This window comes from Pagrus major, chromosome 13 (assembly GCF_040436345.1).
Source record: "Pagrus major chromosome 13, Pma_NU_1.0".
Taxonomy (NCBI): domain Eukaryota; kingdom Metazoa; phylum Chordata; class Actinopteri; order Spariformes; family Sparidae; genus Pagrus; species Pagrus major.
This window is the reverse complement of record NC_133227.1, coordinates 11,785,736-11,813,365: the sequence shown is the minus strand read 5'-3', so window position 1 is coordinate 11,813,365 and position 27,630 is coordinate 11,785,736. Positions and strand designations below refer to the sequence as shown.

The 27,630-nt window shown below is 41.0% G+C and overlaps 1 protein-coding gene across 1 annotated transcript in view; it reads left to right on the top strand.

Moving 5' to 3' along the window:
- Positions 1-22: 22 nt before the first annotated feature.
- uvrag (UV radiation resistance associated gene) overlaps positions 23-27,630 on the top strand; it is a 93,916-nt gene continuing 66,308 nt past the window's right edge. Inside the window, exons 1-8 of the mRNA XM_073479456.1 lie at positions 23-342; positions 4,399-4,516; positions 5,973-6,007; positions 7,359-7,520; positions 8,798-8,872; positions 8,992-9,077; positions 16,008-16,113; positions 22,366-22,492. Of these exons, the coding sequence (XP_073335557.1) occupies positions 238-342; positions 4,399-4,516; positions 5,973-6,007; positions 7,359-7,520; positions 8,798-8,872; positions 8,992-9,077; positions 16,008-16,113; positions 22,366-22,492 (814 nt within the window). The 5' untranslated portion in view covers positions 23-237. The remainder of the gene's footprint in view (positions 343-4,398; positions 4,517-5,972; positions 6,008-7,358; positions 7,521-8,797; positions 8,873-8,991; positions 9,078-16,007; positions 16,114-22,365; positions 22,493-27,630) is intronic.

The window sequence follows — 27,630 nt, the reverse complement described above, 5'->3', positions numbered from 1 at the left end:
GTCGCGCCTTCCAACCGGAGACGGATTTCCGAACCAAGTGGAGCAAAATAGCCTGTACTTTGTTTACGTCCCGTTGGTTAGCTGACAGCTGTTGTAGCACTTTACCCACGCAAACAACCGTCTCTGCGTGCCTCTGGTGGCTGACTGGAGCTTCACAAACTTTAAACAGAGTGTCCTGGACGTCGTGGATGGGATGTTTTGTTGAATGAAGGGGACCCGCTAGATGCCGACAGGAGGATGAACTCCATCACCGGTCGGGTTCTCGCCATCCCCGCCGCCTCTGTCACTAACTCTGGAGCTTCATCCTCTCGAGCCTTGCATGTAGAGCTCACATCACAGCAGGTAAACGCAAAGCCTCTGGGCTCATGTTAACACGAACTGCTTCCAAATGAAGTCAGGACAACTTGGAGAGGGCCGCCTCAGTGTGTTGTGTGCTAGTTTCTAACGTCAGTTACAACTGCTGCCTGGGGAAACACGGCAGGCCTGTCAGGCTAGCTAGTTAGCTAGCAGCTGTTAGCTTGCAGTTAGCTAGCTTACTGGAAATTAATGGAACTGGGCTGACACTTCAGACACACTTAAACCAGTTGGCCTCGTGATAGGCATTTTTGAGCCCAGCCTTTTCAGTGTATTGTTCTTTTTAAAGGGTACACATTATTTTGCACGTGATAAGTGTGCACGAAGCTAGTATGCTACTGCTAATGGTAACTTAACGTTATGTCAGCACGCAGGTGACAGCTCAGTTTAAAGGTAAGCACAGCATTTGGCGTGACTCTGAGGTTATATTGGCTCATACAGCTATTAAATTTGAATTTGAAACATTTCTAGACCATAAACTCAGTTCAACTACGCATAGTTAAGCCGGAGGGTTCTTTGGAAGCGTGCAAAATTCATCCTCTATTCATTCATTCATTCATTCATTCATTCATTTTGAAACGACATCCCACAATGTTGGGAGTTGACACTTCATACATTAGGTGTACCGACCTCTGACTGTAACATTGGTCCATGAATGTTTCATATAAGATAGCATGTTGCTCACTACAATTCATGAGACAAACATGTATATGCAGCAGGGGTTTGTTGGACTTCAAACAACAAACCCCCTCAGTCCCCATCAGGAATCAAAGTATCTACAGAACCTTTACTGTATGTTGCTCCACAGTCACAGCAAAGGTGTGGAAATTAGTTTACTTTAGTAAACTGTAAAACTGAGTGCAACCAATCTCAGATTCACAAGATCTCTTGTACAAGCAGCAACATGTTTTCATCAAGCTGTCCTGCTGAGTCCTGTACACTGTTTGGATTCCTAATGTGGGTGTCACAGACAGGGCATGAAGTTCAGCATTCAATCAGATTCTCTGCTTAGTATGACCTTAGTATAGTAGGCCATACTAAGCAGTGTACGTGGTGAGAACATGATACTTTATTTTGGGTTTACAATGTAATTTGTCCATACATCAGTAAATCTGATGCATTTACCCTTGGCCGTCGTTTAAGTAAATAATTGTGTTAGATGTACATTTAGTGTGGGTGTTAATTGGAGCTGTGTCAATCAATTCAGTTAGAAAACAGGGTTAACACATTTTTTATTCAGATTAGAAATGGAGTAATGTATGACTGTTTGACACGTAGTAGTGTGGTCACATGCCTGTAGTTATTAACTTTGGAAACAGTGTTACTAATTTCTGTTAACATTCCAACGTCACTTGCTAGATTGGTTGTGTTTTTTCTCACACCCTTCACTAGCTTCATGATAAAGCATTTTCCCAGCAACATATATCTGCTGGCCCACTGGCTTGGGGTACCAAAAGACATACTGAGAGCTAAACTAAGGAGAGATGATCAATGTGGGACTTAGGGCTTGTAACATCTGTACACAAACCTTGGAAGTGCTTGCTCTGGTGTAGGTCTGTGTGATCTGGACAAAACTAAATGTCACGGCACTGTGGACCAAACACTTCTATGTGTGTGTAGTTACTGTAATGTGACAATATTGTGGCATAATTTGGTGCTTTCAGAGGACACGTTAACCCTAAAGTAGTTGTCTGTTATTTTATCCCAATAGATACTTTCATGACCAAACTTGTTGGCGCCACTGTCGCAAAGAAAGCCTGATCGCTTTCTGTTTTCCTCAGAGTAGCAACTACAAACAACACACGACAAAATTTAGTTTATTCAATCGTTTATTCTCTAATGGAGATGTGAAAGCAGATAGAAATGTTGCCAGGCTGCCTACCTGACTGGATCGCCCGTCAGCCTTCATTTTCCTGGGAGATTTACTGCCTGGTAGCTGGTGGAAGAAATTGTATAGTGAAAGCGAAGTTTATGGGGAACCAATCAAAACACAGATTATGATCTATAGCTATTACACTGTGCAATCAACATTTACTTCATAAGGATATGTTAAAGCAAAAGCTTGAATATTGCGAGTTTAATAAAATAGTCACAATTATTAGTCAAGTTAGCCATAACTGGATCCCCCTAATTACAGAACCAAATAATTCACTACTATCATAATAGAATGTATTCTACTGGTTTCCTACTGAACTGATATACAGTATAACTCAAAGGACCAGGTAGAATAAAGATCAAATGTGTTTGCCATAGGCAGCCATGAAATTGTGACACACAGAGTTGCATAAAGTCTGACAGGTCTGTTAGTATGTATGCTATTTGTTCTTGCATCCAACCCAACCCAGATACTCCTCTATGAGACGCTAGCTGTTGGACAGCCATGACTGTGTACATAAATCAAGAATATCTGTGGTGATAGCAGTAATAAACACGCAGTTGCCAGTTATTAAGTACAGCTTGCTGAAACAATGATACAATAATGAGGGTAGACTAAATAATAGAAATACCTCATAACAGCTCCATAAACCACACCCTGCAGACAACAGACCATGAAGTTGAAGCAACATCTCTCCAAAACACTTTCGAACATTAAACATTAATAAAAACAGAACATTATAACCTTCATGACTGTAGGATTGGTTAAATATCATCAGTTAGCTGAGTGTGTATGAATTCTGGATCAGGGTATAGTTTAATTTTAAGTTTATCCCCTACAGCTCTGTTTTACTGACTGTTTGAAGCCAGTTTGTAAGGAAAGGGGATGTCTGTATGTTGGAATTACAGATGTTCAGAGGGCTTGTGACCAGCTAATCACTTTGTCACACTAATAACTCTGTCACATACCATTGTCAGTTTTTTGATCACAGTATGGCATGTGGTCAGTTAACAGAGGTACTAACTTTGATCTTTGTCTAAGCTTGTAGTCTATAATAAGGGCTTTGATCATAACTGTAGTTTTATGTTGGAGAGCCTGACTTAGCACAGTAGTTTCGTGCTGCACAAGTGCATTCACCAATTCTCTCTGCCTGTGGTCCACATTAGTCCATTCGGAAACATGCACTGACAATTTAAGGGGGGGGGGGGGTTAAAAGTCCCTGACAGAACAATCAGTGGTTTTGTTTCTGCTGCCCTTAATCTTATAGGGAATCCCATGACTTAGATTTAGTCTCAGTATGGCTGCAGGAGAGAGAGGCTGAGCCGTCTGCTGGTCAACAGAGATGTTGTGCTGTGGTGACATGTTTGCTTGAAGCGGGAACTTACCAAATGGCATGTCTGTGCTTCTTTCACTTTCACATACAAACGCTCACAAACACACAGACAGTTTTTCCAGGCATCATTAACTTTACTTTAAGATATCAGATATTTCTTACACCAGATAATGAGAGAACGATTCATGGAAGCAGGTCTTTGAATTAATAGTGAAACCATGCAGATGTTGGCTGTTGATGGATTGGTTTAGAAATTCACTAATGAATCATGTCTTCACTTGTCTTGACTCTGCATCAGTGGTATGCTGGCTTTAACATGAACTCATATACTGACTTGATGTTGGTGTGGGAAGTCACGTGTTTATCAACGATGGCCTTTCCACAGTCAGTTCATTGTGATTCGTACATTCTGTGTGATGTGATAATTCATTGTAGATCTAAAAATATTGGCACATTTCTCATGTGACTGTCATGACTGACCATGCCTGGCGAGTTAATCGGCTGCTTAATTCTACCATGAAGAAGTCATGCCTCTATTATTTGAACTGTTGAGACCTAGCAGCCTCTGTGAAATGACTATGGCTATTTTAGGCAGTTAGGCAGGCATATATAGGATAGACATGATGCTACTTCATTGATCTCTGTATTAATCTCATTTCACTTGTCCTGGGACACAGTTAGGATCCAGTGTCTTCAGAACAGCTAGATAGTATTTGCCAATGACCATCACATGATCAGGATGAAACTGAATACAACAGCTCTGAGGCCTGTTATTTGTTCTCTATCTGTCCTCACTCCCTCTCTGTGTCTTTCTGTATTCTCCTCTGCCAAACAGAGACGATTGCGTCATCTCCGGAGCATCGCAGCCAGGAACATTGTCAACAAGAATGGTTCCCCACTGCTGGACACATACTTCACCCTCCACCTCTGTATAGGGGAACGTATATCAAGAGGTCAGTGTTAACACACACACACCTCCACGTTTTGGCTCTGGAGAGCTGACAGTCTGTTTTCTATGATCTTGAATGTGCTACAACTTAACTTTTAGTATGCACAGTATTTTATTCTGCCCCACGTTTTCTAATAAGGAGTACTTTCCCAGCCATTATGAACTAATTTAGCTTTTGCATGGTCAAAATAACAAAGGTTGACAACTATGACACTCCAGATTGCTGTAATTGATATTATATGGTTTGTGATGGTTGAGTAATTCAGTGAGCATCTCAAGCCACCGTGTGCTTGTCTCTAACCAGAAGTTCCAACCTAAAATAGAAATTATGCAGTGATTTTGGACACTAGATTTACCATCTTCAAACACAAAATCTGTCTCCCTAAACTGATGTCATCATATCAGTTTAGAGTCTGACGGATGCTCAGTTTGCTGATATCTATATTAGGAATTCAAAAATTCCATCATCGATATATTAGCTGATATACACACATTTTTTACAATGATCTCTCAAGCATGGTTATCAAACACACATCAAACACAACAAAGATATGTAACTGAGGCAGGATATTTTACACTTCACAGTGCACTGAAACAGTAAACTTCACTGGGAACGACCACACACATCTTTTTCTGCATTATAATCTCCAAAAAAAGCCATCATATCGGCACATATCAGGCAACATATACGACGATACTGATATATCTGTGATAGGCCAGTACGGGCCGATAATATTGGCTAACCCTTATATGGACATTGCATGGACATTGAACCAGTGACTGACTCTGTGGGCTGTGTGGGAGTATTTATTTAAAAGTAATCCATTCTAGGGCTGCACTATATGAAAAAAACAATCACATTGCGATTATTTCTGTTAATCGCAGATAACAGTATTACTGTTGCGATACGGTTTATGATCAGTGGGAATTATCCTTTTTGCGTCAAAATGTTTATATTCGCTGAAAAAACTATTAAAATCCTGATAATGTGAAATTTGTTTGGGTCTGCACCAAACATGTTTTCTAACATCTGGAGAACAAGATTTGTAGGTCAGAACATCCCTGCAGCACTACAGTACTTCATTTTAATGCGGTTTTGTCACACATTTTGCCTTTGTTAAGAAATTACAGCTACTGTGATCTGGATATTGTACAAGGCCACATTGTGATTTCAATTAATTGTGAAGCCCTAATCCATTCAGATCCTTTTTTAAATGTACGCCTCCCAGCTGTGAATGACAATGTGTCCTTAATCAAATAAAGATACTGTGGTGTCCACGCTTTGTGGGGAGCAGCAACAAAAAGTTAATCTAGATGTCATTATCAACACAATGTTGTCTTCACAGATTAAAGCCAAGCTGAGTTTGTGTAAATTGTGTTCTATGTTCGATTTATCCCAGCTGGTTGTGCATGATTGTTGTCTACCTTCTTTTAATCAGTGTTTTTTGATGTCTTTTCAGATTTTTACAAAAGTGAAGTCATCCGAGACTCACTGGTGAGTATACTTACTTAAACTTTCAAACTCTTCATGTCTGCCTCCTGGGATTGGTTCAGGATGGTCTGATTACCTGCACTTTGCTGCTATATTGTGTGTAAGTACACTGGTCATTATGTGCAGTGCCATAATGAAGAAAGACAGACTTCCTGTATGTTTCTAATGCCAAGGCTGGTGTTTATACCTGCTGCTTATCTGCCAGTCACACATTTAGCAACCTCTGGACTCGTTTCACAATAACCTTACTTGAACTGGTTTTCAAACATCAAAGCTACAGTGACGTGCTGTGAAACTTGCTATGTTGAATAAAATGCCAGACTTTCATCCACATGAATTAAATATGAAATGTGCTGTTCTCTTTCGCAACTGTCTCCCCTGGCCTGTAAGCATAAGTCAGTTGTGTAAATGACCCAGCTGCTGTATATTTCTATATATCTGGCTCTTTGGCTGTTGCTGCTCTTATGTGCATGGCAGATGCAGCTCTGCATTAAGCTGTAGAAGCGGCCAACGATAGCAAGCCATTACTGTTAGGCTTGCTGCCGAGTCATGAGCTGACCTAAGCTGCTTTCCAGGCATACTGTTCACTGCCTTGAGCTCACAGACTCTATAATGCACTGCAGGAGTCATGACTCCTGTCATCTCTCAGCCCAACTTCTTCCTGTTGAATCTAACATCCTTGCTGACAGTCGTTCTCTAGTATTCTGTCTCTTTCCTGTCATCATTTGTCTAGGGAAACCAGTTGGTCTTCCTGTTTTCATTGCAACTGTTATGCCCCTTTGCTTCCGCTACTGGCTCTCACTCGTTCTGTTTTCTACCTCCCTACACACTGTGGATTGTACTTCTGCTTCTGCTTTTCCTGCCTGTCCTTGAAAGTGACTCAAAGAGCAAGAGATTTTTCTCTCTGATGGAAGGCAATGGTATATAATTGAATGATGTAAATGGCTGCAGCACTTTGCAGAACCAGTACTCAGTGCTGTCAGTCGGGAAGTTCAAGGACAGAGAACCAACTCTAGCAAGGATCAGACTTTAAGGTTAATGTAGAACAGGATCATTCAATTACTTTACAGTGGATAGGGATCACATTGACATTGATTTTGACGGAGGTAACACACAGATTTTGAGTCAAGCTCTTCAGAATGCACATAATGAAAACAGAAAGAGTTTGGATTTTCCTGTCTGACATTAGTAGATTCAGTTTCAGATTGATTATTACTAAATTGAATAAATCAGTTATTGTGCTGATCAGCTGTTATGTCAGGTATAAATGTGCCCTTTATATATACTGATTGTTCTCTTCACGTGATTGCTAATCGTGTGTGTGTGTGTGTGTGTGTGTGTGTGTGTTTGTCAGAATCCGACTTGGCGGAGCCTGGACTTTGGCATGCTGCCAGACCTTCTGGACACCTCAGTGTCTTGCTTTGTGGTGAGGATCTGGGGAGGACAGGAGGAACAGTACCAGCTCCTCATAGAATGGAAGGTCAATCTGGATGGCCTCAGATACACAGGACAACAGGTCAGCAAACACACACATGAAAATGATAATAGTAAACTTTATTTGGATAATATATAGTTTTGTCTGTGGGATCCCAGTGTGGTAGTTACTCTGCACAGCCTACATGGGGATGATCAATCATTTGGATATACACTGCCTGGCCAAACAATAGTCACCACATGGATTTAACTAAGCAAATAGGTAAGAGCCTTCCATTGAATGATTACTGCAGTGCAGTAATATGTTTCAGCTGGCCTGGCCACCACAGAGTCCAGACCTTAACCCCATTGAGAATCTTTGGGCTGTGCTGGAGAAGACTTTACACAGCGGCCTGACTCTCCCATCATCAGTACAAGATCTTGGCGAAAAATGAATGCAACTCTATGGAAATCAATGTTGTGACATTGCATAAGCTGATCAAAATGATACCATGGCGAATGCATGTCGTAATCAAAGCTAAAGGCGTACCAATGAAACATTAAGAGAGTGTGTGACTTTTTTTTGGCCAGGCAGTGTATAATACGGTACAACACAAATGCGGTGCATGTTTTTCAGTTCTTTACATGTGTTTTATTGTATTTTACAATTTCTTTGGCTCAGGTTAAACACACAAAATGGTATCACTTTGGCTAGAACTGCAGTGATCAGCGATTAGTAAGAACAAGTTTTGAAAACATTAATTATATTTACTGAATGTGCTGTTGTACTGTGAAGTGATGCAGTCAAGAGCCTGACTTTACACTGCAGTGAAACATATAAGGTAAAAGGATGACTGTGATTTGACTGTTTTTTTCCTTTATTTCAATCACTTGTATCTAATCATTGAATATAAAGCAATACTGGACAACTTATGACATAACTGTCAACAACAGTTTCCATTACTTTAACAGACACTCGATACGCTGCAACATTTTGACAGCAATCAAAAGACAAGAAAATGCATTTCTTCCTCCATTCTTTTTCTTTATTATCATTCAACAGTATTATGTTGCAGTGCTGCTTACGAGAGAACCTTTGTTAAAATGAGAATAAATGTTTGCACACAGATTGATTCAGTGATCTGTTTGCAGAAAATGATGAGGATTAAACATGTGATTTTGAGTTTTGAAACCATTTTGAAAAATGAGCCAAAGCAATCATAAAATAGCTCAATGTTGTTTCCATTCTTTCACAGTGAGATTATTTTCAAAGCTCATAAACAGATAGGCCGGTCTCATGCACGTCCAGATGCCCGCTGTCTTTTGTTCTCTCTGTCTCAGCCCTGACAGTGAGCCCCTTCTGACTCGCTTTGTCCACAGATTCGATCCAGAAATCCAAATGAAATCATATTTGGATTGAATGATGGCTACTATGCAGCTGACTTTGATCATAAGGTACAACCTTTTGTCCATTTTTTAGAGCATCACAATGGAATACCTAGCCCTAATCTCATTAGCTGTATTTGGACACTGTTGGGCTTCTGCACTGAAACATTGACATGTGGCTGTTGCAGGATCAGTCGGAGCGGAAGAAAAACAGTCTGCTTCAAGTCGACCAGAGTTCAGTCAGGAACTCCTACAGTGTTTTCTCTTTGCTCAGGTAAGATTCATGCCATGTAGCTGTTTTACATTATATTATCATATCATTAAGACTCTACTTTCATCAAATTTATTACATCAATATAAAGCAGCAACCGAACTGTTTCTCACGTGCGATAGAATTCAACTCCTTACAAATAATGTTTTACAGATAGAACTTTGATTTACTTTTGAAGTGGTCATGTGATTTGACCTCTTTCTATAAAGGTGTGTGATATGACGGTATGTACTGTGCAACGGTAGACATGGGTGCACCAATAGAAATTTGGCAGTACTGTTTTCACTGTGGGTGCTATCCCTCACACACTGTTACTCACAGTGTATGCACTGCTGACCTGCTACACAGAGAGCGTGTTGATGACGTTGCATTGAGTGTAGCTGCTCTTCTGCTCTTTTCAGCTTGCCTGTGTATTGCTTTCCACTCTTTCGTTGATATTGCGGATACATCCAAATACATGTGGTAAAAATATCAACGCAAAACAGTCATCATTACGGATGAGTTCTCCTCTATCGGCACAGACAATATCCAGACCTGATTTTCTTTAAATTGTCCAGAGTTCATATGAGAAAACGCTTTTGTGACTCTGCTGTTTATTCTGTCGATCTTTACAAATTGGGATGTGATTGTCTAGTAGTTGCTCAGATGTCAGTGCTGAAATTTTTATTTAAATTGAATCGTAACCCCTAATTGTGATATATACTGTTACTGTAAAATAATATTACATGTACTGTGACAGTAGATTTTGGCCATATCGCCCACCCCTACCTTCTGTGATGTGATTTGTCTTGGGCAATAGTATACCAGCAGATGGTGCCACAGGAAAGCCAACATTTTGACCCATTATCAAGGAAACTCTGCTGGCCTCCAACTTCATATAAAGTCACAAAGCCTAGTCTACACTGTACATCTTGCACATGATGGGACAAATGAATGGAACATTTCAAGCAGTCTATTCCAACGAAGACAATTTATGATTAGGCCAGAGTCAGATTTGGGATTGTGATTAGAATATAAGTCTGGGTTCTGTTGACTGCAGTACAAAATTACACCACAAGAAGGAGACAGAGATTTGCTGAGTAAGTTGCTTGTTAGGAGGGAAACCCCGGCGCAGTAATTAAGAGCTTGAGGCGACACGGGGCACTTCTGGTGTCTGTTGACAAACAGGCTTGTTTTGTACATTTATATTTAAATGTGGTAGGATGAAAACACCACTTTCAGCATTACCAGGGCTTCCCCCGAGGGAAACCCTTATCTAGCCATATCCTGATCACCTAACAGTGTAATTACATCCAGTTTTAACCAAATGAATGTATGTCTGGAAAGTTAGAGACCTCCAGAATAAGATAAGGATCTGTCATTATGAACATTATGAAGGCTTCCACCGACTTTTTTCCGACTATAAGGATTAAATAGGGGACATAAATACGTCACAGGTCTTTGCTGTGTCAAGAAATAGGAGTTATGCCAAAGCTGGCTGAACCTTAACAGTGCTCCCTCATTTAGAAGTGGTCATGGTTTATGTTTATATGAGAGGATGCTCTGCCTCCCTGGCAGCTTTCAGGAATAAAAAGCCCAGTTTGAATCATAACTTTAATGACCTCTGCTCTTGCCTCTTCTATTATTGCAGCTTTCTTCCACATCCTCCTCTTCTCTCCACATCCAATGGGACTCTGCAGAGTTTAATACAGTTACATTGATCCCCCTCTTCCCACACACTGCTCTGCCTGCAGCGCCTCACCCCTGTCACAGTTTTTCCTTGGCTCAGTGCACTCATATGCACATGGTTTATGATTATGTACTGTAGAATGATTCATCAGATACTGTACACTCCAACAGGGATTATCCTCCCACCCCCCATGGTACATAACTATATATACCTCTCAGTTTCTGACCCACAGAGCTCTGCGTTTTTCAAAGTGCATTAACTTTCTGAAGCGTAAAGGTGGAGTGCTGCCTGTGGAACAGTGCTTCGTGTTAAAACTGATTTATTTATTGGCTAACTTACAGAATTGCATGTATTAAACTATATGAAAAATAGTGTTCTCCTGTAGTCGTGTAACTTCTTTTGTGTCTCATTCAGAGAAATTGGAGTAAATGTCTTTTTCTAGCCAGGAACAGTGATGCATGTCCACAGGGGACACCGGCAATGTGTCAGATATTCTCACCCAAGTCTCTCCCACTCTGCCTTGGCCCAATGCAGTGCTTTAATGGAAAAGGATGAGAGCCTCTTTGCAAAGAGCGCCCTGGCCTTGATTAATGACTGTAATTTGTCAGCAGATTCGAGGCCTGCTTTTCAGCCTTGCTCATGTTGACAGCACCCATCGCCTGTGTGAGAAGCATGGTGATGTGAGCTAGCAAACACAACACGTCTCAGATGGAGAGATGAAGAGGGAAAGCACAGATCATCAATCAGCAGAGTTTTGTCTCTTCCAAAGAGTCTTCCAGGCTTAGATAGAAGAAGCTAAGCCACATCCTATGTAGAGCTGGGGCCCTGTCTACGTAGGTTGAAAGCAGAGAAGACAGTGATGAAGATGAACCAGCTGTTCAACAAATTGTTTTTTTTCCTTTTGTAGAGACTATTCATACACATTCAGATATTTCTCAACCTCACAATAACACCCCTCTCTCCTACCAGGGAAAGGTTTGATGTGCAAGCAGTAAGAGAGGAAGGAGGACATGACTGAGCTGCATAATGGACTGGTTGTATAATAACAAAAAGGAGAGGCAGAAAGACTGACAGAGTGGTTTACTGTTCCAGTTGTAATGGTTAGAAGCCATCTTTTATGGCCTTATGACTTCTTGAACGTCACATTCAAGTGGTGTGTAAGAGGAAGTACTTGAGTGGCCCCTCGGTTCTAACTCACATCTCTCTGAAAGCAAAGAGTTATGCACCAACTTTTAGATGTAAGATAGTGACAAGAATAGTTGATGCTGAATGTTGAAGTTTCAGGTCTATTCTAACGTCATTCTTGGGTCAAAACTTTAACAATTCAACCCTGTGCCGTTGTAGATTGAGCCTGCCTCAAACTCCTCGCGCCTAAAGGGGAAACTTTCTTCTCCCCATGATCAGATCCATATGTTGCTCGAGTTTCTGGATTTGTTTTTGTATGTTCCTATGTGGAGTATGCATGTATGTACAGTATGTGTCAACAGAAGCAGGGCACAATGACGGTGAAGCTCTGTGGGGGGTCTCTCATGACCCAGAGGTTGTTGAGGTGATAATGCTTTCCTGCAGGCGGCCCCTGAGGTCTACTCACCTGCTGGTTGGATGCTGCAGCCACAGCTCTCAGCTCTCTGACACGGGATGTTGTTGTGTTCCTACGTTAACCAGGCAGCTGGATCAGAGTCTACAGCTGACCCCGAGGTCTCAACCAGCAGCAACCAGACTACAGAAACAAACTGGCTGCCTAAACTTTAAATCACTATGTAGGTATAGATGTGGATGGTGCTTTTTTTGTTTCACACCTCTGTAGTGGACTGGTGTGGCAGAACAAAAGGATATAATTTAAGAGGAGAGTGTTTTTTTCATTGTAGGCTGTGGGCCTGCAACACATTTCTTCTATCGGATTACATAGTCTCAAGGCTAAGACCTCAGACATGTACTTTTTCCAGCATGTCGGCCCTCTGTTCTCACTACCTGCCTAATTCTTTCCTGTTCTCTTATTTTTCCCTCACTGTCTCCAGCTTCATAGCTTCTTTATTGCTTGCCTTGCAGTGCTGTCTGTTGTTATCTCAGCTTGTAAGATTCATTCCTTCCACCTCTAAAATTATACCCCAGTTTAAATCTACTAATCTTTGGCCTCTTTCTTTTGTTTTCTGGCTTCTCACACAAAAGACAGTCAGTCTTGACTAATAAAACTTTATATGAGGTTTTTGTAGATAAAACATGACTTTGTAGTTAAGTCATTGTTTGTTATTTGACTTACTACAAGAGGCTGCTTAAGTAACCATGACTAACTGTTTAAGATTTTTAGTGTAAGACAACGTCAAGGAGCTCACACTGATGACTGGAGATTCAAATTTCTAGAATTATCTACAGAATGTGTGACCTCCTTTTGAACCTTTTTAAAACCAAAAATATCTTTTCTCAAGATCTCCTTGGTTTCCCTGCATCTCTGTTGTAGTTACCATGTAAACATGGGTCATAGCTATTCAACAGATCCTGAGGAAAAATATCAGCCTGGAGGTGTAGAAGTCCAGTCATCTTGTCTTCAATTGCAAGTAGATGTAGACAATGTTAAAGTCAAGTGAATAGCAAGTCCTTAAATGTGTTGACATTCTTTGGCAGTGAGATACAGAGGATTTAGAAGAGTTGTTTGTTGTGATTTTCCTACTGTTCCGCTGTCTGTTTTGTCCCTGGCAGAGGTGTGACAGAAGGACATTGTTCTCAATTTGTTGTAACAGAATGTCTCAGAGCTTCTTTTGAATGGCTTAATGGGCTGCCCTGTTCACCCTGTGCTGTTGGTTTATGGTTGCTGGAAATGAATTAAGTGCAGTCATCAGTACAGCTGGAAGACTGGCCAGGCCACACAATGTTCAAGATTTACAATACTGCTTTGGTAAAGGGGAAGCAGCCTTAATTCAGTTAATTTAAATCCAAATTTGGGACTGGAATACACCATGTGTACTATATCTGGTTTGCTAGATCCTACTTGTTACCTGCAACAGGAAAAAGCTCTTCAGTGATTCGAGTGAGGAATCAGAGGATTGACAGAAAAGTTTCTACCAATTTCAGCTGCTGCATACTTCTATAAATTGCCATCACCTCCTGGTGAAGACACAGTGCTACGCGAGGCCTTAAAGGTTGCTTTTCTTGATGTTTCCCTCTTAGTTTTGTCTCAGAAGAACAGCAGTGTACTCCCTGGTGTCTTCTTCATATTCCAGTCTTTCTCTGGCTTATATTCGTGAGCTTGATGACACATCTGCATTTGCTGATTCCTTCTCAGCTCTGATTGCGAAATTGCGGACTCTGGATCACAGCATGTAAACCATGCCAAATATTTATGTCAAGATAATCAGTAAGGTAAATGAACAGAAAACAGGAGACCTCTGCCGCCATCCAACAGCACCAAAAGGACTTTAACACAGACTGGAAGGTCATCAGTTTTATCCACTTGTATTTACTTATTTGTAAATCCTAACATTGACCATTTTTACTTACGATTTTAACTTTACCTGAAAGCCCCTATTAAAGATTTCTGCAAGATGCCTTCTGTTTATCAAAAACCAGGACGTTTCAAAAGCACAAGTTTCATCTGACACCCCTGCAGGATCTAGTGCCACGGTCAAAGGAGAAAATGTTATTGTTTTTCTGATGTTTATCGGCATGAAGGGTTGAGTGCACAGGCTCAGTCATAACTTCCTGCAAATCCCCTGTGGCAGAGTTGTGAGTTACCTCTCATGCCTTGGAAAAAGAAAGTTGTCATGGCTCGTGAGAAGACGTTCTCTGGACTGTTGCCCAGCGATTAAACTGCTGCCCCAATGAGGGTGCACAGTAGGAGCACCCCTGCCCCTGCTGCTCCATAGGTTGTGATAGAGCCTGATGGGCAGGCATTAGGCCAAGACTCAGGCAATGATAAGAGGGCAGACATGCGTGAAAAGGAGAGAGGAGATAACTATTCTCACCTGGGGGAAAAGGCCATATCAGATTCTACCACCGCAATCACCTAAACAGATGAAGCTGTCAAAACAGATTTGCCCTGATGTTCCAGAGGACTATCTCCAACTGCTATCGCTGTCACCTCAGACAGATTAAAAAACATGGGCAGAAAATATGAAATGATTTTCCCTACTGAAACTCTATTTGCATCTTCATAGGAATTATATTTGGTCGTCATAGAGAGGCAAAAATATCCAGAGGTGACTGTGTATCTCATAACAGAAAAGCCTCATAGGATTTGTAAAATGACCCCACCAAGCTGGAAGCCTGTTAGAAAGAGCCTTTTACACTAAACCCACTCAAGAGGCAATTTCTTGAAGACTGAAAGCAAGTGCATACCTTAAGAAAACCCCGTTCACATCACCCTCATGACCTAAACCACAGGGTGACAAAAAATGTGCTAACAAGAAGTACCGGCATTGAGAAATTTGGCAAAAAGTGGATGATTTAAGACCAGTCTGACATCATGATTGCTAATTGCCAGTTCCCTCTTTGTCTGTTTTCTGTAACTCATTCCCACCCTGTTGGATTGTTGTCTGTAGATGAGTCCCTCGGGTTACTCTGACGGGGGTTTTGTCTCTCTGTTTATGGGCTCTGGACTTGAAAAAGAGCATACTTTCGACATTAACTAGCCCCATGATTGATGGAGTAAATAATGCGCAGGCTTGTCATTTGTGTACTGAAGCTGTTCTCTATTTCAGTGATGACAATGACATGCCATTTGGAATAAGCATCCATCATTGCGGTTTCCATTAATCAGTGGGCCTTTTAACGGTTGTCTTTGCTTTCTGGCACTGATTCTGATTCCGGTTTATTACACAACTTGGAGAAAATAATAGTGGTTAAACTCTTGTTGGGATATTTGTGGTTTGGTGGTCTAATAAACTTTAAACCTCTTTTACTAGGAATGTTTTTAGTATTTTTTTTCCTTTTTTAAAGTCAAAACTAACCTAAACCTTTATAGTTTAGAAGACCAAGCTCGAAGGACTGGAACAATGAAGATCAACTCCAATAAATCAGAAATACAAACGAGGCATAACAAACACACTGCACAATGACTCTTCCACTTGGGGAAAATCATAATTCATGATGCTCTCCAAACAGTCACTGTAAACATCCAAGCAAAATGAAATGAATCACTGGTGTAGTCATAGCGCCGACACAGCCACTCAATTTGGTGGCCTCTTGGAAAGACTGTTTAAATATGGGGTTGTTTGTGTGGTTACGAACAATGATCTGGATGGTGACTTTGTGTTCTCCTACTCCTGCAGACTTCACACAGCCCAGAGAGCCATCAAGCAGACCCAAGTGACAGTGCAGAAGATTGGGAAGGAGATCGAGGAGAAGCTAAGGACGACAGCGACCTGCACAGAGCGGGTGAGCGCAGTCACCCATCAGCAGCATTTTGCAACTCATCAGCAACTTCTATTTCAATCAGCAGCATTTTTTAGAGAACTTATTTGCTTTTTTTTCAGGAGCAGAGGGTGTTGTTTCATCAGCGTGTGTTATTGTAGAAGTATATAAAAATTAGTTGAAGTTAGTGTTTTAAAAAAAATATATATAAAGACGAGGTGTGATTTGAGATTCAGTGTTTTCAAAGAAGGTTTATTAAAACCAGAGAGCAATAATTGCTGTGATCAGCGATAACAGGCCCATTGGTTTCTACATTAATAATAAACATCAGCAGTATGTATTGTGCTAAATACTTAACCGGACTTAAGAGCTTGTATCACCCAAATCCTCCGATGTAATTGTAAAGTAAAGTAATGTGGGATGTAATTATATACTTTGGGCAGCTATTACATCTTTTGTTTTGATGGCTCTACTGAAAAGCAGAGACAGAGCAATATCCCACCTGCCTAAGTGATAATACTTCGACCAAAGTCCACTGTTTATGTTTCCACCTCCTGTCATATCCTCGACTGGGATCCACAGCAAAAGCAAGAAAGGATATTTAACATTTTTGGAATCGGCAGCCACACAGCTGTGAATACTGGGCACTGATCCCAGGTTTGACATTGTGTTTATTGTAAACATTCACTTCAAAAGCATCCCCTGTCCTGCTGTTATAAAAGCCCCGGGGCAGTGACACTTCTTATCCTCCAGGTAGGCTCGCCTTTAGAAAAAGCATTTTTCCAGTCACAGGATTACATACCTAACATGCTAAAATTAATTTTAGGCAGCTGGGATATTTTTGTGTCTACCCAGCTTTTCAAATCTACAAGAGTGTGTGTGTGTGTGTGTGTGTGTGTGTGTGTGTGTGTGTGTGTGTGTGTGTGTGTGTGTGTGTGTGTGTGTGTGTGTGTTTGTGTGAGCTTTTGCACGGACACCAAAAATGAAGTTTTTTTTAAGGCTACTCTTTAGAGTACCTCTTTAGACAGCTGTTACAGCTGTTGCTTTCCATCTTGCTCTCCATCTGCATTTTTTGTTCCTTTCCCCAGACCTTCACCCTTCCTATTAAAGCAGCTCCACTATAGCCTTCTCAAGCCTTCCCACAAAAACATTGAGGCTCCATTCTTTTGCCACAAAGGATCCCTTTCAAAAACTTGCCTCTGATATTTCCCCCTCAGTGAAACATTCCTTGAAACCCTTTTCAGAGCTCACATCAGCTAATAAATCACATAATCCTCGTCCTCTACCTTTCTGTAAAACCCGGCAACTTGTAGTGAGTGGATCATTGTGTGGCTCTTCTAAGGGTTTCCCTCTTCGCCCTTGGAGAGCTCTGTACTATCCTTCTGTGTGCGTCAAAGTGAGCATGGATCAAAGGGGGACAGAGTGGAGGCCACCAACCTCAGCGCATGGCCCTTTCACCCTCTCACCCACACCCTGCCATTAATCTGCTGTTCCCCCCACGCCTGCTGCTTATTTACTCAGCTGACCCGCTGCTGTTTGATGTTCAGTAGGAGTCAGACGGGCCCTGGTGGTGGGTAACAGTCTCACACACACACACACGCTGACATGGCTGTGACCCACTTGTCAACTATGCCGCTCAGTGAAAGTGTAGGAGGCTCATGGTTCGTGCCAAAGCCAGAGGTGGTTAACATGCAAGCATCAGGGTGCGACACATTGGAGAGATGGAGGCTCTATCAGTCGTCTCCCTGCCACTGATACCCCGCTCTGTTTTTGCCACAAAGCCCTCAGAAGTCTTCAAGAAGAAGCATATCTGTGTTTCCTCTGATCCAGGCCACGATCACTATCTAAGTGTGTGTGTGTGAGTGTGTGAGATGCCACAGTCCCTGCTTGCAAACTACAGGATGAATAACAAGGCTGAATCTCTGTGATCCTGCCAGCAAGCTCGCTCCCTCCCAACTCTCCACTATCCATGTCATGAATTTCTCTTCCAGCTCATATTACATGTACATGTCTTAGTCATCATCCTCATAGTCCCAAACGTTGCCTCTTAAATCTCTCTGTGCATGTTTTGAAGTCGCCCTATCCGTTCATCCCAACTTAGCATTATTCATTGTATGTTTCTGTTAGCGTCAAATCTCTCCCCTTCATCTACTGTTCACCACATCCACATCCATCAGTCCATGTATCCCCTGTGCTGTTCCTCATTAGATGGTTGGCCAACTGCAGGCTCCCCATCTTCCAGATAGAGATGTGAAGCCTGATGAAGGGACACCCTACAGAGAGGCCAACATGTTGACTAATGACCTGCACACTGATGCTGCTGCTGGGCAGGGGGCATGTGGTGAGAGGGAATCCAGCCCAGAGTTGTGGGTACAGAGGCAAAGACAAACACTCATCTGGAGTTGATGGGGACTTTATTGTGGTCTACATCCACACGTTTGCATGTTTTCTGTGTTGGGCATTACTCTTGAGTGTTGTCTTTATCTGGTAAAAGTGACTGGGCACACTTGCAATTCCCAGGAAACCATGTCAGGTAGCCAACGTGCACAATACCAGGCCTGAAACTACACTTAATAAATATATATATATATATATATATATATATATATATATATATATATATATATATATATATATATATATATATATATATATATATGTAATATGTAACATTTTCACATAAAGATGTCTAAAAATGTCTAGACCATTGTTATATATTTTTGATTTGTGTACTTACATTATCCCAAATGTTTACAACAATGTTCAAACCCTGAGAAAGCTGTAATATTTTTCAAGGTACTGTAACAGCTGTTCACTACAACTGTCAGGTAAACATCAGATGATACGCAATAGAGTGAGGAAGGGAGTCCGCAAACATGACTCAACATAACATTATTAAATCTTTGTAACATTACCTCTTGATTTCCCTCAGATAGACATACCTTCTAGCTCTAACCAGAGTTGGGTAGGATTCTGGTTTAGGGTCCAGTCAGGTGTACGAGCTTCAACCAGTTTGATTTAGTTCCAACTGACTGAACGGGCATTTGTCAGGTGTAACGTCAGGTGGAGAGAACTAACGGCATGTGGCTTGTTAGCAGGAGCCCCAGGATAGCTCAGCTCCACAGTTGGTGCGGTTCTATGTCTTGTTACAATGCGCTAAAAGAGTTGTGCAAAAAGTGCCACTATACTTTTCAGACTGAAGTCCACAAGAAAAAACTCATCAGTTGTGAGTTGGTGCAGATTATGTTGCATTTTATTAATGTTACACACTGTTTTTGTAGTCTGCAGTACGAAGTCTTGTTTTGATGAGAAATGCGAAAAGTGAGAAATCAAAACATGACGTCTGGCAGTTGCCCTGATGGACTGTAGTGCTGCCACACTCTCATTTATAGGCTCTCATTATGTTCCTCTTGGTAACGACTGAGTCTCGTCTGACATCATTTGTTATAACTGGTCTGGTCCAGTCCGGTCCGGTCTGAGTCTCCATATCAAACCGGCCCAATGAAGAAATAGTCTGCCAAATTTCACTCAGCCCTTCCCTTTTATTGATATTTGCATCCTGTCTCACCTGCTCGTCTTCTTGTCTCCACTCTTGGGGCAGTTGGGGCGTTGATGGTAGGCCATGTGCCAATACCGCAGAAAATCTCGCTCTTTTTCACAGCCTATTGTTGGCGGGGATGAATAGATTTTCATCGGCAATGGTGAAGACAACGATCCCATGCTATTTCACAACATCCAAGCATTCCAAGTGCTCGACACAAAAAGTTAACAACAAAACTTGGCTGAGTGTAACGAGTGATGTCTCTTTGGCAAGAGTACACACAAGTGTACCATCAGCACTGCAGCCTCCTTGCATATATAGATGAAACAGATGAGGGAAAACAACACATGATGTAACAGATGCCATTATACATTTTATTTTACAGCTCTTTTATACTTGGAAATGTATCTAAATATTCTAAACACAAATACAAATACTGTTGTCTACAAATAGATCTTACCTCTCCCCATGCGTGCTGAAATTGTTGTGTGAAGTCAGAGACCTTCCTCATTAAGTTGGGTTTGAATGATTTGAGTTTATAAGTAGGAATTCTGACTGTGAATGGTGTTCCATTGTACTTTTTGTACGAGGAGGTTGGACTACATCTTTTGTTTTTAATTGTTTTGATTGAGAGTCCTTGGTGTGTATAAAAGTAATGCAGCCATAATCAGTGTTATTGATTACACGTGATAAGTCAAAATGTCTGCTGTGAAAAGCCTTGAATGGTGAAAGTTGCTCAGTTCTCACAGGTGAAACAAATGAACAGGTGAATGATGGAGCTGTCAGTTCAGCAAGGTCTGTATGCAGCCATACATTCAGAGAAAAGGTCTGATTTGTCACATGAAGTGAAAGCACCTGTGTGGGTGGGCGTGAGAAGTGTAGGACTTTTTAAGATCTTTATTACAGTAGGATACAAAAAAGAAAAAAAAAACATGTTTATTGGGTTGTTTTGATAAAAATGAGCAACAGGAACATGTGGGAAAGCAGTACTTCAAGAACAGACTCCTTTTTATACAGCAGAATTTTTGAGTTTACATACCAGGAAATGCACAGGCTTGATTAATAACAGTAATTATGGCTTTTTTTCGTTTAAGTTTCCGAGTAAGCCATGCTGAACAAGCATGTGTAATAACCATTTTTCACAGCAGCCGTTTTGACTTGTCATAGTTGGAAAAGCACAGATGTTACTAATAACGGTAACAATAGTGCTGTTATATTCAAGTGTCCCAGTCAGACATGACCGTGTGACAGTGAGCCAGCATGTTCACTACCAGGAACCCGAAACTGAAGCAGCTCAATTAAGTTCAGCCATCATTAAATGTAATAATTACAGCTCTTTTCCTCCTTTTCCTTTCTTTTTCCGGTATGACATTTCAAGACGTCTGCTGTAAATAAAAGAATGAATGTGTTATTTGTGTATTAATATGAACAATTATGTGCTGTGTGAAATAGGTGGATGAAAATTTTTACCAAAATTATATTTAGAGAGACATACAGTATATGAAAGTGTTTCAAGAAAACCACAAACTCATACGTATGTATGTATTAAAAGAGTTCTAAGAATGCACGCACACATAAAACCTGAAACGCCACTTTTCCTTAAAAGAATGTTGGGAAGGAGGCTGTGACACACAGGACTGGTGAGCCGCTGTAACCTGACATCTCCTGTATAAACAGACAGAAAACCAAATAATAGCCACCAGTCTGATGTGTATATAGATGTTTTTGGTTATTTGGTACAGCAGCATCCTGGTGCCTTTTGCCTGCAATTTCAGGAAGGTTAACACAGTGAACAGCCGCACTTAATGACACTGCACTCTGGCAAGGCACTTCTTAAATCAGAGGCTGCAGATTGATCATCATATGTATCCTGCTGCTTTTAGATTGTGAACTGAAGACGATTCTGTTACACTAGTTACAGATTCAGTAAGAATCACTCACATTTGTTTATAGATAAATGTAGATTGTATTAAACACATCTACTGGTTGAATTAAAATAGTTTATTATGTTTATTTTATTTTAAGCATTTTCCACCATTTTTGTGCATTTTCTCCATGTATTGTGTGTGTTCTCATTGATATAATCACCATACTGGCAGCAGAGTCACACTGGGCCAGAAACAGGCGTTTGTATTAAGACATTTATTCTCTCTCAAAGTCTTAAGATTTGAATCATGAACATGTTTGCGCCTCAACTGTGCACCATTGCGCTTTGCTTGGCAAAGCAAATGTCAAGGTCAAGAGAATAACAGTTGGAGCACCTGGTTGTTGCACCGCCACAAAAAAAGGGCCCTCAGCCTCATTCCTTGCATCTCTTCAGAGCGGCTGATTGCATGCCAACAGCCAGAACTCCATACCAGTTAACTCTCAGCTAGCCATTCCCATGACTCGGGGTCATCATTACTAAACCATTTCACCTATTGCATTGCTCTCAGGGCTCAGTGAGATGTTTTGAATAGTCAAATAATTCCCCGTCTTTCTCGTCATTAGTTGTTGAAAGTGGAATCTGAATTATTGATGCTGAGTATTGGCTCAATAGATGTACATTAAATCAATGCAACCCGGGATCAGCCTGTGAAAACGTGGCTTGTTTTCGAAGAAGCTAGTAGGAATTTAGGCGTCTTTATAAAGGGCAACAAACACTAGAGATTGCAGTGAGCACATGCTAAATATTTTCCTTCGTCCTCCTTTTCTGTTTTCTTACCATATCATTCTCCTCTGTTTGCTCTGAACAGAAGAAAGAGCGTGAGTGCATGCAGCTGCGTATAGCCGTGCTGCGGAGTGAACTGCAGCGACAGAGGAAGGCGCTCGGCAGGGAGATAGACCTGCGGCAGAAGGAGAGGACACAGCTTCAGAAGAAAGGTAAAGACAACAAGGTGCACAGACGACAAGTGTACCTGGACTGATGTGGCTATTAATACCAGACCACTACTAAGTTTTTTTTTTCTTATAAACATTTCCCTAATGAAATAGAGGATGGGAACTCCATTCATATTAATTGCTTTGTTCATCTTTTGCACACACCTAATATGATGATTGGTTATTCATTGTTCAATCGATTAATTAGCACAGAAAGTCATCAGTTGTTTCAGGCCTACAGATTTCAGTTTGCTGTCTTAAGTCAATGTCAAAATACTTGCTGTCTTATGCAACAAGCATGACTGTTACTCACACACACGAAACTTGGCCAACCATGCCAATACTGTATACACATTTAGCACATGTGGTTTTGTGTATTCAGTATACTGGATCAGTCTTTATACCCCACCAATTACTGCTAACATGAGCACACTGGTGGTAAAATACATGAAGGGCACTGGGCATTTAGTGTTGCATAAGTATCACATGAGATGATCAGTCAGTCATACTGCAGCTCATTTTGTTATCTCTAATGGTGCTGCTTGACTCAAATCCATCTTGTATAATTACTCAGTATACTGGTAAAAACACCAAAAGCGCCAATACATAGATTCACCAAATGAATTTTAAAGATAAGTTAAGTACACTGCTGATGGATTCTGACTGCAATATATCACACTGTAAATTCAGTTATTAAGATACTCTTCATAATATGACTTAAACTGAGAAGATTTACAGTGTGATTTGTTGTAAAGGAAACACCAATTTTCTCTCTGACTGCAGCAGGTAGACTGTGTGTGCACTGTTTTACCTGTTCATTTCCGAGCACAGTAAGGTACAGTAGACAGTGTTGTCACATACAGGAAACCTCTGTCATGCTACCATTCAGAGGATTGGAGTCACTCAACACACACACACACACACACACACACACACACACACACACACACACACACACACACACACACACACACACACACACACACACACACACACACACACGCGTACACACGTTGTATACAGTATACAGAGCCATGCCTGTGGTTTTTGCAGTCTTTGCCAGGCCACTAAAGCAACAGTGTTTGTGCAGTGGTGTCAATGAGTTAACCCTGTGAAGTCTGCTGCTCCTAACTGATGCCTGAGAGCTGTGGACGGTTTTACTGCTGCCTGTTACTCTTCAGAGGGAAATAAAAGGCAGTGTTAGTGAAGCTTCGTTTGACATATGTACACACAAGTAAACCCAAACTATGCAGGTCTATGCAGTAGGAAGACACACATATTTTTGAAATTGGTGAGACATGAACAGAAAAAACAGAGACATAAGGCTGTGGTTTTCACTTTTTTTCTGAGAGGTCTCTCTGGTTTTGCTGTACCCATTTTGATCATTTGTTTTTAAACTGTCCATAATGAGTCTAACAGTGTTATAGGAGTAGACCAGTGGACTGAAGGACAGTATGGGAGGAAATTTATCAGATTACATGCAGCTTGCTCTGAAACCCAGAATAGGCTTTATACTAATTTTTCACATATGCAGTAGTACTCCCCAAGACCTGTAAACACACTTTAGTGTGTAAAATAGGTGGAGTTACCCTTTAATACTAACTACTAATTATTTTGTTATGATTGCATGTACCCACAAATCATATATTGTAATTAGAGTATATTTTCGGGATGCTGCAGAACATGAACTCTTTTCTTTTCTCAACGTCAGCAACCTTTGTTTCATATTTAGTTATGTGTTTCTCATGGTGCGTATTAAAATACAGCTTTAATAGCAAGAACATACACTTACAAGTAGTCTGTAGATGGCTTTATTGCATCAGAACTACCTTTGTTCAGTCAAATGAGAACAAACAGCTACTAAAGTAGGTTAATTTTGCGCAACAGCTGTACTTTGATTGTTGTAGGTTGGAGATTGAACCTGTTCCTGTTCAGCTTGGACAAGATATATCTCAGTTCCACTTTCATTAGCACTGGTTGTCTTAAAGAATCCCAGGTGCTCTCTGTAGGAACCCTGTGTTTGTAAGATCGGCTTGCTGTTTGGCCAAAGGGCAGGTCACCTCACCCAGCCGTAAACCTGAGATGGGGATTGGAAATGATTAGCATGTAGTCCGCACATGTATGCAGACATACGCACATACTCACGCTCACACAAAAAGGGAGCACTAAGAGGGGTTCAGGGAGAAGTTTCCTTTGTGCTGCGATCTTTAAAAAAAAAAAAGGCCGTTAATCCTCTCCCTCTTTACCTGTCACCACTGCTTCTACAGCCAAAAGAACTCGCTGCTCTCCTGCTCTACAGCTCATTGATGGCTTTTTTCCAGACTGGACAAGTGCTTATTAAGAAACAGAAGAAAAAATTCCTTCAGCTGGTAAAAGAGGGAAAAGGTATTTTAGGATAAATTGAAATGCTGTAGCTGAATAGGGCCGTGCTGAAAATCGTGTTGTTTTTTCCCAGACTCATAAGTCAAAAGCTGAAAACCATATGCTGCTGGGCCAGGCTGTACTTCCAACTTGTTGTTTAACTCTTCTAATCAGCCTGCACATATTCATTTGTTTCACTATCGGAAAAAGCCCTGTATTCATTACAGACAGGATACTCTGGGAGACAGGTGTTTACTGTATTTCATACAGCAGCTGATTTTGTGTCTGATTGTATTTAGATTGGCACCACAACGTGTTTGTTTCATCTGATCTCATCTTTCATAACGGGGACACACATGATTTTATCTATTGTGGCTTGAATTTCATTTTGGAACGTTCCTCTGGTTACTATTGGCAAACTTGTAGGTGCAGATTTAGTCCCATTCAGTTGTTCGTTTGCTCATCTGACAAGTTGGTTATGATTTATATTCTCACATAAAGTCAATGTTGATTTAATTATAAGTGAGTGTTTAATTTGCAGAATTTTCACACATTCCAGTCCTTATTAGATACAGGTTTCTTTCTAAGTTTTATTGACAGTTTAACAGTATGTGTAAGTAGGTTGCTATGTAATATATCCCCAGGGGGCATCCCGTATGGACTGTTATTCTCCATGTTTCGTCACACTCTTTAAAATCTCATCTGTACCTGGCCGTGTGGTCTTCCCAGCTCTCACACAGTCATCAGGCCCATTAGCAAATAACTCTTATCAACCTGTTATTCCCAGGAAACCGGGCCTCTGTCAAAACAAATTGCCCAGAAAACCCAAACATACAGTCGAGGCTCTGCAGGTGTGTGTCTACACGTGAGCTCACAGATAAAGATGAGATTAAAGTTGGGTGTCTGCATTTTTGCAAAGTAACTATTAGAACGTTATTGCCGACTTGCGGATGTCTATTCTGTGTTCATCTTTGTTCATAAGTATTCGCTTCCTTTTAACCACCCTGGACAGTGTTAGCATAATAAGCACTGAAAAACATCAGCAGCCAGTATCATCCTGATGACAGGTTAACTACTAGCTGCTCAATGCCCACTGATTTACAGTGATAGCAGTGAAATCATAGCAGGAATGTAGACTTGAGTAAAGCTGTTGTTTTTCTCTTCTCCGGCACATACACACATACTCCACTGCACGTCTTTCACACAATCCATAACCGAGGACATATGAGCATGACCACAGTTTTTTCCTACTTTACAGCTGTGAATTTAAAATAAGTCTTTCTTTCCTCCCCCCAGAATTAATGGGTTTGGTTTTGCTGGGGTCACACTCTTGTCACAATTTCCTCCTGTCTAATTTCCCTCCTTCTACCTTGAGCAGACGACATAAATCAGGTCCGTGAACAGCGTTTATTGTACTTAGTAATGGTAGTTATTCTCACGCTCTGTAACACAGCCAGGGCTCCTGAGCAATAAATGTCAGTGGTTGGGTTTCTCAAGTGTGAGGAACACAGTTTTTGTGAAGGTATAGTGTGTGGAGGTATTTGTCACCTCAGAGAAAAGGCCTCATATTGAAGCTATCATCATTAAGGCTCCTTTAGCAGCAGCTCAGCTTTACACATTTACATCCTTCAGTTGGCTGCCATCTTTGACGGAGAATAAGAGTTGACAGGTACTGCAGCCCAACACTCTGTGTAATGACTAACTAGGATGTCTTTCTACGTTTCTCTCGCTTTTGTTAACCCCCCTGACATCCCACTCTGTCTCTATGTCACAGCCAAACATATTCTTTTCAGAGCATAGAGAGTTGGTTTAAAAACAGCAGAGTAGCCTCCTTCCTCAGGCTGCCTGACTCCCCAATTCACACTCAACCCACCGTTTTAATTTTCTGAATCCAACCACGTTACAGGCATTTAGAATAACTTGCTAAGCTTCTCGCCGATGGTCTCATTGCTTATGCAAATATATACAGGCATCAGTATTAATTTGAGACTGTTTCATAACTAGTTAACAGTAAGTTTTATGCCTTCATACTAGTACCCCAACTTCTTTAATGCGTTTTCCCTCAGACACTAGTACAGTTTATTCCTCGGAAACAATTTCCTTGTGCTCTTTAGCTCATTTCACGTGTTGGGGTACTTAGTGTTTATGTTTTGAGGTGAAGGAATGCATTGTTGACTCTGCTGTCTGTTATATTTTCATCATTTTAAGCAGCTGCATTGATTTCTGCATGGATAAAACATCCCTTGATAATAATGTCACGAAGTGAAATTTAACATCTAAATGCGCCTTTTTAATAAAGTGTCAAATCATTGACGCTCTTTAAAGTGAATCAGATTATATGTGCCTTTAGAGATTCTGTATGTGTAATTACTGATAAGTTTCCCCACAGCTTCAGTGATCTTTTCTCTGAAATTGTAGACTCACAAGTTACCGATCTTAAGTACCGCAGAGGAAAAATACATCTTTACAAGAAAGCAGCCATCTCTCTTGAGATGTTGCACCTTTTGCATTACACACAACAAGACCTCTACTCGGGAAACAGTGGGAAGTCAAAGTGTTTTCCTGTAATGATTAACCAGTCTAGTGTTATTGCTATTTATCAGATAAATCCACTTTGAGCATCTCTGTGTTAGCTGTGGTAATTGATGTTTCATGTCACTGTGAGTGACACTGACTCTCACATAGATCAGAGTGTCACTTAATTATTAATTAGAAACAGTTCCAGACCTCACCCAGTCCATGAACACTCCCATTCTTACACAGAGGTCACTAAGTTCAGG